The sequence below is a fragment of the Oreochromis niloticus genome, linkage group LG23, assembly GCF_001858045.2.
Source record: "Oreochromis niloticus isolate F11D_XX linkage group LG23, O_niloticus_UMD_NMBU, whole genome shotgun sequence".
NCBI lineage: Eukaryota > Metazoa > Chordata > Actinopteri > Cichliformes > Cichlidae > Oreochromis > Oreochromis niloticus.
This window is the reverse complement of record NC_031986.2, coordinates 29034933-29047120: the sequence shown is the minus strand read 5'-3', so window position 1 is coordinate 29047120 and position 12188 is coordinate 29034933. Positions and strand designations below refer to the sequence as shown.

At 38.4% G+C, this 12188-nt stretch overlaps 1 protein-coding gene and 1 long non-coding RNA gene across 2 annotated transcripts; both read left to right on the top strand.

Moving 5' to 3' along the window:
• Positions 1 to 2047: 2047 nt before the first annotated feature.
• Positions 2048 to 3011, top strand: LOC102081759 (uncharacterized). The gene is made up of 4 exons (XR_266054.4): positions 2048 to 2090; positions 2334 to 2458; positions 2564 to 2688; positions 2829 to 3011. It is a non-coding gene; the product is annotated as an uncharacterized LOC102081759 (long non-coding RNA).
• Positions 3012 to 7981: 4970 nt separating this feature from the next.
• LOC112843812 (uncharacterized) lies at positions 7982 to 12188 on the top strand. Its single transcript, XM_025902895.1, has 2 exons — positions 7982 to 8536; positions 8627 to 12188. The coding sequence occupies exon 2, from the start codon at positions 8841 to 8843 to the stop codon at positions 10395 to 10397; it is 1557 nt and encodes a 518-aa protein (XP_025758680.1). The 5' UTR covers positions 7982 to 8536; positions 8627 to 8840; the 3' UTR covers positions 10398 to 12188.

Sequence of the window (12188 nt, the reverse complement as noted above, 5' to 3'; positions counted from 1 at the left end):
TTCATGTGCTCTAATTCACTTTTTTTGTTTGTGTGTGTGTGTGTGTATTTTTGTCCTAGATGGCCTGACGCAGCAGTTAGGGGCAAACTCTATGTCAGAGTTTGTCTTTGCACAGGCAGTGCAGAAATGGCTCCGATACGCCCCAGACCGCTTGGGTGGCGCAGGACGCACATCATCCGTCCCCATCCCGGAGTAAAAACTACAAAGTTATGTTAAAATATAAATGTAAATAGAAAACTGTGTTTTAATAAAGTATTTAGCAAACGAAACATGTCTATTGACCTTTTTTTGTTTAGTTTTTTTTTTCTCTGTTACATCACATGCAATGCTTTCTTATTTTAGGATATTAATATTGACATGATACATTGTGAGAAATTTGATTTTTATAAAGGGTGTCCAGTTTGAGGAATAAGTGCAATTATGTGTTTAGGTGGTTTAAGTATTGATGGAAATATGCAGTAGTTTAGTATTGGTTAAAATAACTATAAAGAAAGGTAGATTTCCAGTCATGATTTAACTTGTTTTAATAAAAAACAACTGTGCGAAAGAGGTGGAAAATCAACACCATAGCTCAACAGTGTTTCTATATCAGAATCTGACACTGTTTCAATGTCAACAGTATTAGAAAATATAACGTTGAATCAATGTCAGGTTTCAACATTGATTCAACATCAAAACCTGACGTTGTTTCAACGTTAAAAATGGGTGCAAGAGTGACGTTAGGTCAACGTCACACTTATTCAATGACGTCGCCTGATATTGACTCAACATTGTTTCAATGTTTCCTTGCTATCTGGGAAGGTTAGCTCGGTTAGCAGGATGCTAGCATGTAGCGCTTAGTGAGACACGCTTCAGACGAGTTGAGCAAAGACCCCGTCTGTGTACTTTATACGTGAGCAACGGATTTAAATAAAATTGACGTTTCAAAAGACAAACTTGAAGATAAAAAACAATACACTTACCGGAGAACCGCCAGGGTTTGCCGCTGCCATCTTGCCGCTCCTAAATTCAAAACTGCCTCTGCAGACAGGCAGGGGAGGCGTGGAAATTGTCTTTGAGTTAGTCAAAAGAAAAATGAATGGGATTTTAAGTAGGACTAGGCGTTCTGTAATGATCTCTATTTAGGAGAAAAATTTAATCACTCACCTTTAAACAGCTCTCTTTTCGGAGACACACTGCTGGCTAACGGTGTCATGTGATCAAACAGTGTAATTTTATTGGCTGAGAGCCGCTCGACTCGATCTAGTGCTGATTGCTCTGGCTTGGGTCATTCAAGTTCATCACTTTTGCAGTTGAATTTTTGCAGGTGAAATTTTGCAGGTGAATTTTTTGCAGGTGAATATTTGATGGTGAATTTTTTGGAGTTGAATTTTTTGCAGGTGAATTTATGCAGGTGAATATTTTTACAGGGAAATTTGGAGGATAAAAATTCAGTGTTATAAATTCAATGTCTAAAAATAGTGGAATTCTGATGATAATGTATTTCTTCAATAATGGTTGCATAATATTTTAATAATATACAATTATTTTTTGTAATTCATATTTTTTCATTTAATCAAAAATTTAATTTGTGAAATTTGTATTTGAGAATGAAGAATGTGACAATATATTTTTGTTCAATATTTAATTTCTTTCAGTTGCAATTGTTAAATAAAAAAATATTCTTATAATTTAGCAAACTAATTTATCAAAAAAATATACTGTATATACATATATCCGTATTAGTTTTAATAAATTAATTTGACACCTGTATTGAAAATACCATATTGTATTCATACAGAATCAATATGGTATCATTGTTTGTCTGTTCACTGATTGCTGAAACTAAGAGCTAGTTTGATCTGTTTAGATCTAAAGTATCCAAACTCGAGCTCTAATGTTTCTTCACCCTTGTGTGTGTGATATCTGATTTCCTGCATGCTGGCAGAGCAGCAGTTTGTGCTAACAGATGGAGACGGTGTGGAGAGACGGTGGTGTTTCCTCAGAAGAACTAGCAGAGTCACCAAGGACACCAGTCCATCTCACCACCTTGACTTGCTGACTGATGCTGATGCTCGTCTGCACTGCACAGAGGAAATCAACTGACCGAGGTCTGTCCAGTGCAGTGTTATGAAATGTATATTTGTTTCATGCTTACAGATATGTTTTTCTTGACAGAGGCTCTGCAGAGGTTAGACAAAGCAGAGAAAATATGTGCTTTACATTTTACTGTGATTTACTGGGATATTTGTTGGCTGATGTTCAGCAGGAATGGAGAAATGGAATCAAAGGGAGATGTTTTTGTAATGATGTAAGTAAATCTTCAATATTATTTATTTGCTTGGTTATATTAGGAGTGTTTCTGAGTGAGGGAGAGAGGAGTCATCATCCAGGTAAAGTGACGTGGATCAGTGGATACACTTGTCTCCCCTTTAAAGGAGATACTCTTAGAGAGAGACAATCCGAGTCATCCTTAAATGTTAGTGCTTTCAAATACACAAACATTTTTAAAGGACAAAAACAAACATCCAACTTTGACTGTAACACAAAATAAATCTTTGCATGTGTGTTTTCAAACTCTCAGATGGGCAGGATATCAGTCTTGGACTGTCTAACCTCCCGGAGCAGCACTGAATGATCACCACACATGAGCATGTTCCTGCAACATTCAGCATCTGATCCTTGTTCATCTGTGTGCTTCTGCTTTTGGTAAATAGAGTTACCTAACTACAGTAACTAAACACATGCCATCCATTTCTAACGTCCTGGTTACTTCCTGTCAGTTATTTTAGAAACCATGTGGTCACCTGACCTAACACTGTTTCTTCTTCTTCCCTTTAATGTTGAAGTGTCAAATGTCCAACAGCTGGAGAGGAAACTAAACCAGTGTACTGGGATGTTTCATCAACATGTGCCAGACGCTGTTCCTTCATGGGGACATCACCAGAGACAGCCCCGCCCACCTCAGGACCTCGCCATTGATCATGATGATTATAATGATGACAGCGAGCGGAACTAAGACTGTAAAAATCTATGACCAGAATGTTTAGGTGCTTTCTAATTATTAATGAATACTGAGAGCCTCTTTCTGTGTTTTGTCTGTTTTGATTTTTTTACCTCATTTGTTTCTAACAAAGTTCCCCAAACTCACACAGTTTACATTCTGTATGCGTTTCCATCTTTACCAGCCACACTCTAACTGCCTTTAGGAAAACAAACCATAGAAATCGTCGTTTTTCTCTTTTGTAATTGATGATAATTCAGTGAATATATTGCGCTGCTTCCTTTTATTGCGTCACACATTGCTTTACGTTTTTCAGTGTCCAGTTATTTTTTACTGCTGTTTGAATTCTCTGTATGTTTAACCCTATAGACTGTGTAATGGACTGCTTGTCGCCCTGTTTGTAACCGCCGCCTGCTTTTGACTAAAGATTTGGATTTCTGACTTTAACACAGCCTCTGTGTGTCCTCCCTTTGTGTCCTCGTCCTCTTTGAATGTGTTAGATGTGTCACAGATTCATTTTATTAACAGCTTTCCCACAGGGAGTTGCATCAGCATTCATTCACAGCACATTTCAGAAGGATTCAGATTAATACAGTGATCTTATAGTCAGAATTATCCTGACAGAGTGCCACTGTAAATTATCTTTCATCAGGTAAATTTTAAAGTTCAGTATTTCAAAGCAGGAGTTATGAAGAATCATATTGGCATTAGGACTGTAACAATATGTACTTACAAAGTCAAAGTTTTTTAATTTTGTTAGAATATTGGAAGACAATCAACTTTTAGTGTTTTCTGCATATTAATTATACTGAAATAGAGATGGTGACCCTAACTGTACAGAAGCACTAAACAACTGACAATCTAACAAACATTGGCCTGAGCCGTCATGCACAGTGAGTCTGATCCTATGCTGTGAGAGTATGACAAGCATGTTTCTGGTAAGTTTGGAAGAAATAATATCACAATGTTGATCTTTTTTTCAATATTCCTTCTCTTTTACAACATAAACTGTGATCAAAGCTACTTATGTTCACAGCATGTAATAATAGTGACAGTCCAGGGCATTGTGGTCTGTTGAGCTAGGGTTAGGGTTTCAGACATATGTGATCAATATTACTCTTGCTGGATATAACAAACACCTAGGAATTCATATTATAATTCGATTTTCATGAAATATTCATATTCAGTATCAGTCATTTTATATTATAACTACGTATCCACCCAGGCTCATGGTGGGGCAGGGCTCTGTCCTGGGACGCTTGAGTGAAAGGTAATGTACACCAGGGGCGATTCTAGGATCAGAGCTTTGGGGGTGCTGAGCACCCAGAGAGCTGCCCAGCCAGGCAAGATAAACTTTACATGTCACGATAAGACTTCTTCCCTGTCTCTGTCAGTCCCTGCATCCTTAAATGTCTACAGTTGTCCCGAGTTCTCTCTGACTGTCTCCTTGGTGCATTTAAACCCCTGTTCCTCCCTGTCCTCATCGTCTGTTGTCTTCATCTCCGCTATCAGTCATCATAATTTTACCATCTCTGTGCAAGTCTGCAAATTTCTTTATTAAATCATAAGATTCTTAAATTCATCAAGTCTCTCTCTGCCTGGGTCCTCGTCACAAAACATGACATCACCGTTTTGTACATTTTAACACAACCCCCACATTTGTGAAAGAAAAGCAAAACACTTTTTTGAGAAGTCTGTAACAAAACCATCAAATCTGATAAAGGTTATTTAAATGATGCTCATAGTGAGTAAGAAGTAAACTGAGTGCATGTTTTGGACAGAGATTCACTTTTAATGTGTATGTATAATATAATACAGATACATAAAAAACACTCCCAAAACAGAATAAATTATTACAAAATATTAATAAAAAACTATAAAAATGGAGGCAACTTTGCCTGTGGTAGAATGTATACAATGTATGAAAAAATCTTTACTGCAGATACTAATTTAACTAATTTAATAATACTAATTTTGTGTTGTAAGATTTATGAGTTTCATGCTTTCATAGCGATACTTGGGAGAGCTTGACATTTTTCTCAGGTGGTACACACTGTAAAAAGTTTGAGAAACACTGATAAGTGTTTCTCTGCCGCATAAGTCTGTATGCGGCAGTCATACAGACACCTGGACAGTCCAAAAGTTGGCCTACCTATTACTGGCTGAGGTTTTAGTAGAGTTGTGGCTGAACCACATAAAAATATATCATTAATTTTAATCTCCCCAATCAATTATAATGTTATGTTGGAATGTTGTTAAAGAGGGTCAAAAATGTTTCAACCCAGTTTGTTTTGCAGATTCTGTATAGCAGCTTTAATATAGGGAGGACACAACTTCCAGACTGTATGAGTAAAATCAGGTTTTTTCTCTTCGTCAGTTTAATAGTTTCTGTTTTGCCTGTCACTGTTCCCTGTCTGTTTTCTTACCTGGTTCTTCCTGACCTTGTACTTTCTCCTCATGTTCCCCTCTTTCCTCTCTCCCTCTTTGGACTGACAATCATACACAAATAGATTGTATTCAATTAGATGAAAAAATTACATTAATATGAAAATTTTTTTTTATTAAGATCACTAACGAAAAGTCCTCTCTCAGTGTACTTTCAACCAAAAGGCAAATAACCAAACCACATGAACATCTAATAAAAGATATAAAATATTGAAACACTGATCCAACATTATCCTTTATTGATGGATCATTTGTTCTTACACTTTTACCTGAATGTGGCTCCTGTTTTTGAAAAAACTTCCTTATATCCATTATGAACCTGACTGTCTCTCTCTACACAAACACACACACACACACACACAACAAGAGTTATAAGGTTAATGGGCATTCAGTCAGTTAGCTAGTTAGTATCCATTTCAAACAGGACAGTGGTAACAACAGCAGGCTACGGACAATTTTAAGTTTTAGATTTTAAATAGGCTGTATACATTTCAGTGGGAGCAACAGGACGGTCAAATGTCGCTGAATTCACTACAGAGTAGGACGGATTGTAGGGTAGCAAACATCATTGGAAAACACGTTTTCAACACTGCAGGTTACCTGGGTGTAAGGTTTTTCAGCTAAAAAGAAACATGACTCCTATCTAACTACATAAAGAGTAACTGAAGGTTAAATGCTGCTAATATGTCCTGTTTTAATCCAGGCACTCCACCTCCGCTCCGCTGCGTCTCAGCTACCATCGCTCTGGCAGCAACGACCCTAGAGCCAGAGTGGGGGCGAGCTGGAACAAACCATTTTGGGAGGGGGGAGGGGTTATCTATACTTTTGTTGTTAAAATGTTCCGTCTCAACCAAGTACTGTATGCTTTTTATATTTTTAGTAGTGTGTCACACAAACAGCAAATATTGTCAAAAAAAAGTAAGAAATCTTTGGGGGTGCTTTGATTCATTTTGGGGGTGCTGAAGCACCCCCCAAAATGGGCTAAAATCGCCCCTGATGTACACCCTGACCAGGTATCCAGTCTGTCACAGTTGTTTTCAATATTTGGTTTAAAAATATGAGTGAAAACAAAAATCCAACTAGGATTCTTGCATATGATGGATGAAGTCTGTCTTTGACTGTATTGTCCAGCTGATCCATCAAACCCCCAGCAGGTGAACCTTATTCATGACATAACACACTAACAATGTAAAAAATTAAACAGCTACAGTCTAAATGTAAAGTGCATTCTAAAATCCTCTTCAGTAAATTATATGGATCTGCAGTGAGTCATTCAGGACTGTACAACGTGAACTATAGAACCCAGAGTCTTCATCATTAAATCTCTGGTTGCTTCATTTTTCTATCCTATATCAGATACTTTAAAGGTTTTAGTAAAGTTGCATTCTCATGGTGAGGCAAAGTGCTTTCTGTGTGTGCGCGTGTCATGAACGGCTATAAACTGCCTTTAATTTAAGAACAAAGCGGGGTTTGAGTTCGAGTTACTCCAGACGCGCTACTTCTAAATGGAACACAGCCTTCCTACGGCGGACAGCTAATAACAGGAATTGGACGCGCAGTCCACCCTAGTCCACAGCAACCACCATAGCAACAGCCTAGCATGACTTTAAAAACATATCCTGTCTTTATAACTATCAAAAACGTGAAATGATTTGCAAAGCGTGAAAGTGTTACAGCTGCAGAGAGCTATGGCGGTATCTTCGGAAGCTGTTTACATAGCTAATAATATACGATGTAACTGTAAGGCAGTGACGGGAATAAGTCACAAGGTGTTGCTGTTGAGCTGCATATACACTGTAGATTTAAGCAATTTTGACCATTTGTCCTCTGCAGGACACCGTAGTTCAGTTTTCTCGTTCGCGCAGGCGCCATCTTGGTTCAGTGTTTACTGTGATTTGCAAAGGTAAGCACTGTCAGTGGTGTACTGCATTGGTTTTTGTTTAAAAATAAGTGTTCCACTGTGTAAAATGGCGGTTTGCTAAGCATATATTGTGTTTGTTGGGAGGTTCATGTATTGTCTGATGAGAGTATGAGCAGTTTCCGCTTGTTAGCAGAGCACCCATTTGGGCAAAGTAATGCAAGATGAAGCATTACTTTTAAGTAAAGGTTTAACTACAGCCACCTTGAAGGCCTGTGGTACATAGCCGATTATTAGAGATAGGTTGATCATATTTAAGATTGAAGAATTAATTAATGGCAGGACTTCTTTGAGCAGTTTTGTAGGAATGGGGTCTAAAAGACACGTTGATAGTTTGGAGGAATTAATTATTGAAGTTAACTCAGAAAGATCAATTGGAGAAAAAGAGTCTAACTTAACATCAATGGTACTAAAAGTAGCTGTAGATAATATTACATCTGTGGGATGATTATTGGTAATTTTTTCTCTAATGATAAAAATTTTATTCGTGAAGAAGTTCATGAAGTCATTACTAGTTAACGTTAAAGGGATTGCTGGCTCAACAGAGCTCTGATTTTTTGTCAGCCTGGCTACAGTGCTGAAGAGAAACCTTACCGAGCTGTAATAGAAAGTGCTAACAGATAAAAACATTTTTCCCTCCACCAAGTATAGATTATCTTTCATTTGTCCCTGTAGTTGAGAAACTTTGTAATCGGTGGAGCATAACTCTCTCTCCATCCTTCAGTGTTATCTGTCCAAAATAATTCAGATGTCAACACTAAGCACCTCCAGGATCCATTTTGCCAAAATAAGAAAATACATTTGGATAGTATTCAGAGCTGGTTGCTTGTTCCACATTTTGTCATATTACAGTCTTCACCTAAAATGGATCAAATTAATTTTTTACCTCAAAACTGAACACAAAATAACCCCATAAAGACACAGTAAAAAGATTTTGCTTGAAATTTTGGGAAATTAATAAAAAATACAAACCAAAAATATAATATGTACATAAGTATTAGGCATTCGAATTGGCGCATACCGGCGACCCTCGGGGAAAAATATTCGCCTGTCCGACAGGGACAGACACAACTTGTTGACCGCGCTAGGCCGTCCGGCTCCTGGTTCCCAGAGCTCCATCTCGACCGGTGCGTCTTCTCTGCCATCAGGCACACAAAATCCGCCGCGCCTGCTCTTGCGAGCCAAACACGGTCAGTCTCTCTATGTTCTCACATTTTTCTCAACTGTTAAACTATCCTTTTGTATTTACCATAACTCACTTTTTAACCTCTAATTGTTAGGTCTAGGCATTAAACGTCTCAGGGGTTTCAATACTGCGGGCGCAAGGACCAAGAGGAGGACAAGGACAAGACACAGCCGACAACAGCTTCTTTCTCTGGCTCTTCCAGCAGTATGTCTGGTTGTTGAGTTAATGTCCTTTATCAAATAAGAAATAAATAAGCTGTTTTTGGTTTTTAAACATTTGTCCTTTTACATTCTTCTGCGTCAATAAAAATGGATAACCAGGAACATGATATTACTGACCCATTTTTAGCCATAAACCTAGCTCTAGCAATGTTAAACCAAAATACCGATCATTCTCAAAATACACATTCACAAAGCAGTGAGCACCCTGCTGCAATCAATGATAATGACCCTTTCGAATTGCTTAATGTAGCTCTTGCCCCATTAGCACCTAGTGAAAGTCTTTCGCAAAATAGCTGTCAAAGTTTGGGTGTGGAGTCCGATGAGATCCAAACACAGTCAAACGTGGCTCATTCTCCAAGGAGCCTGACACAAAACATTTCCTCTTCTGAACCGTTATTTGATCTAAATCAGGATTTAGCAGCCTTGGCAGAAAGAGAGGATGAGGTTCAAATACCCCCAGAGTTGTTAAGCCAGATAGATAGGTTAAATGAAAGCCGTTTCATTGACTCTCATAACCAACAATCGCTCGGCTTTTCCCGAAACAATGTGCAATCACCTGCTAACGAGCCACTCCATCACAGCCCCGTAAACCATGATCGCGGTCCTTCGTTTCAACAAGGCGGTAATCCAGAGCCGAGCTGTTTTGTCAGAAATAAATTTAATAATGTTGAAATTAGACATATTTTGAATTTCCTGCCTCCAGACGATATACCCGATTATGCACAATATTATCAAGGCATAATGGGGAGTGCCCGTGAAAGATCAAACAGGGTTTTCTCCCATGCACGCCCAGGCGATGTTGTACAGTTAGAGTTGATAGGGCATCAGTTACAAAATAACGCTTCAGACATTTTACGTGATAATCACAATTTGTCTGAATTTGAAAATTTATTCTTGAGAGCCGTACAGTCAAACTGGTCGGTAATGTGTGACAGCTTGCTTGAGCTCGTAGCTCAGATTGTTAGACCCCCATCTGGTAGTGGAAAGAGAATACTTAGACAGGTACTTAACAACAAAATTGTTAAAAAGAAAAGACGTTTTTTGTACGTGGTCCATAACCCTGACAATAGTTTATGTTTTGCCATAAGTCTGGCCCACCTTCTGCACCCCGATTTTAACGGTCTCCAGGCAGAAACCTTAGCTAAAGAAATTCCACAAAAAGCTGGTCTAAATGATCAAACGCCTGTAAGCTTTAATCAAATTATTACATTTGAAAGGCTACTCAGCTGTAAAATAATAGTATTTTACTGTAATGAGTATAATCGTAACCTTTGTACATTTCAAACCACTACACCAACTAGCGAAAAAACCCTTTTTTTATTTTTATTTGAGAACCATTACTATGCTATTAAAAATTTAAAGGGATTTATGGGCACAAACTATATATGCAATTATTGTTACACAGGCTATAACCATATCTTATCCCATTTCTGCCCCAGTCATTGCTCTGTCTGCATGCAATCCGCGTGTAGTCGCGACATCCTGTCTCCTATTCTCTGTGCTGATTGTAATCGTACCTGCAGGTCTCCGCTTTGTTTCCAGAACCATAAAAAGGTCGTTGAGAGGCGTGAAAGAGTCGCCAGCAACTGTCAGCTATATAAAAAATGTGTTAAGTGTTCGCAACTTTATTATGTAGCAGCCTAAAAATTTAGGCTGCTACTTCCATGGTTGTGTTACGTGTTTTTCTAATCAGTCAGATCAGTCAGTCTTAACCCTCTGCTAGGTACTTCTTTTTCAGACATTAACATGGCCACTCAAGACAGGCTTGCTAGATTGAGAGCCGAGCATAATGTGCACCTTTTGATAATTTGAGAGCATGAATGGATGGAGTTAAAACGTACTTATGAGAGTATAATCAGCTTTCTCAAATGTTACGATACACCAGAGCCTTTAAATCTTCATCATGCTCTCTTCGGTGGTCGTACAAGCCCAGCCCGGCTGCGCTGCAGCGCAGGGCCTGGTGAAAAAATTAGTTACGTGGATGTTACCTCATTGTATCCGTTTCTAAATAGCACCTGTCGGTACCCCTTAGGTCATCCTCAAATAATTTTTCGCAATTTTCAGGACACAAAAAACTACTTTGGGTTTATCAAAGTGGTTGTCTACCCGCCCAGAGCTCTCTATTTTCCTGTTTTACCCTATAAAACCCAGTCAAGCAAGCTTGTGTTCACTCTCTGCCACACATGTGCTGAAATGAACAACCAGGAGGGGGCGTGTAACCATAGCAACGAGGAGAGAGCTCTCAGAGGTGTGTGGACCACTCCTGAATTTAACCTGGCCTTAGAAAAGGGATATCAAATAAGTCAAATCATGGAGGTATGGCACTTTGAGAAACAGAGTAACACAATATTCACACAATATGTACATCATTTCCTACGCAAAAAACAAGAAGCTTCAGGCTACCCATCAGATGTTGTAAGTGAGGAGGATAGGCTGCTTTACATTAAAGACTACCAGGCTAAACAAGGCATCACTTTAGACCCTGAAAACATAAAATTAAACCCTGCTAAAAGACAAATGGCCAAACTGTGTTTAAACTCCTTTTGGGGAAAATTTGGGCAGAGAAATAATCTCACACAGAGCAAACTTGTGAGTGACCCCGAGGAATTCTTTAACCTCATTCTCCAAAATACAAAGTGAGCTATTTCTCTTTTGTCAGTGATGATGTGGCTCTTATTCAATGGTGTTATGGTGACCTCTGTACTCCACTCTCAAACTCCACAGATAACATCTTCATTGCGGCCTTCACTACTTCATATGGGCGTATGAAACTCTACAGCTACTTGGATGAGTTACAGGAAAGAGCTATATACTACAATACTGATAGCGTTGAATTAGGTAGATATTTAGGTGATCTCACAAATGAGTTAGATCAGGATGATTTCATTACAGAGTTTGTTGCAGCTGGACCTAAAAGTTATGGATACATGACCAAAACAGCAAAGTTGTTTTGAAAGCAAAAGGGATCACACAAACACATGATGTCTGCGAGAGGGTCAACTTTGAATCTGTAAAGAACCTTGTTGACAGTCACATTGATAACTTTCAAGCAGGGTCTACACTTGAGGCCCCTCAGCATGGCATCATTCGCAATAAAGCCGGTTTCTCACTCCAAAATTCATCATTCCCCAAAAAATTCCGGGTTGTTTATGACAAGCGTAGAATGCTGCCAGGAGGTCAGACTTTACCTTTTGGTTATTGATTATTTATTTTATTTTATTTATTTTTTTATTTTTCATTTTTTGTGTTTATTTTTATTTTAAAATGTTTCAGCCTGCTTTAATCGAGTTTGATCACAGACTTCAAGTCCCATTTTCCTGTATGGTTGTCGGGCCTAGTGGCTCAGGAAAAACTTTTTTTGTCAAATCTGTATTGGAAAACTGTGTACATGTTTTGAATAAGCTTGTAGAAAATGTTGTGTGGGTTTATACATCC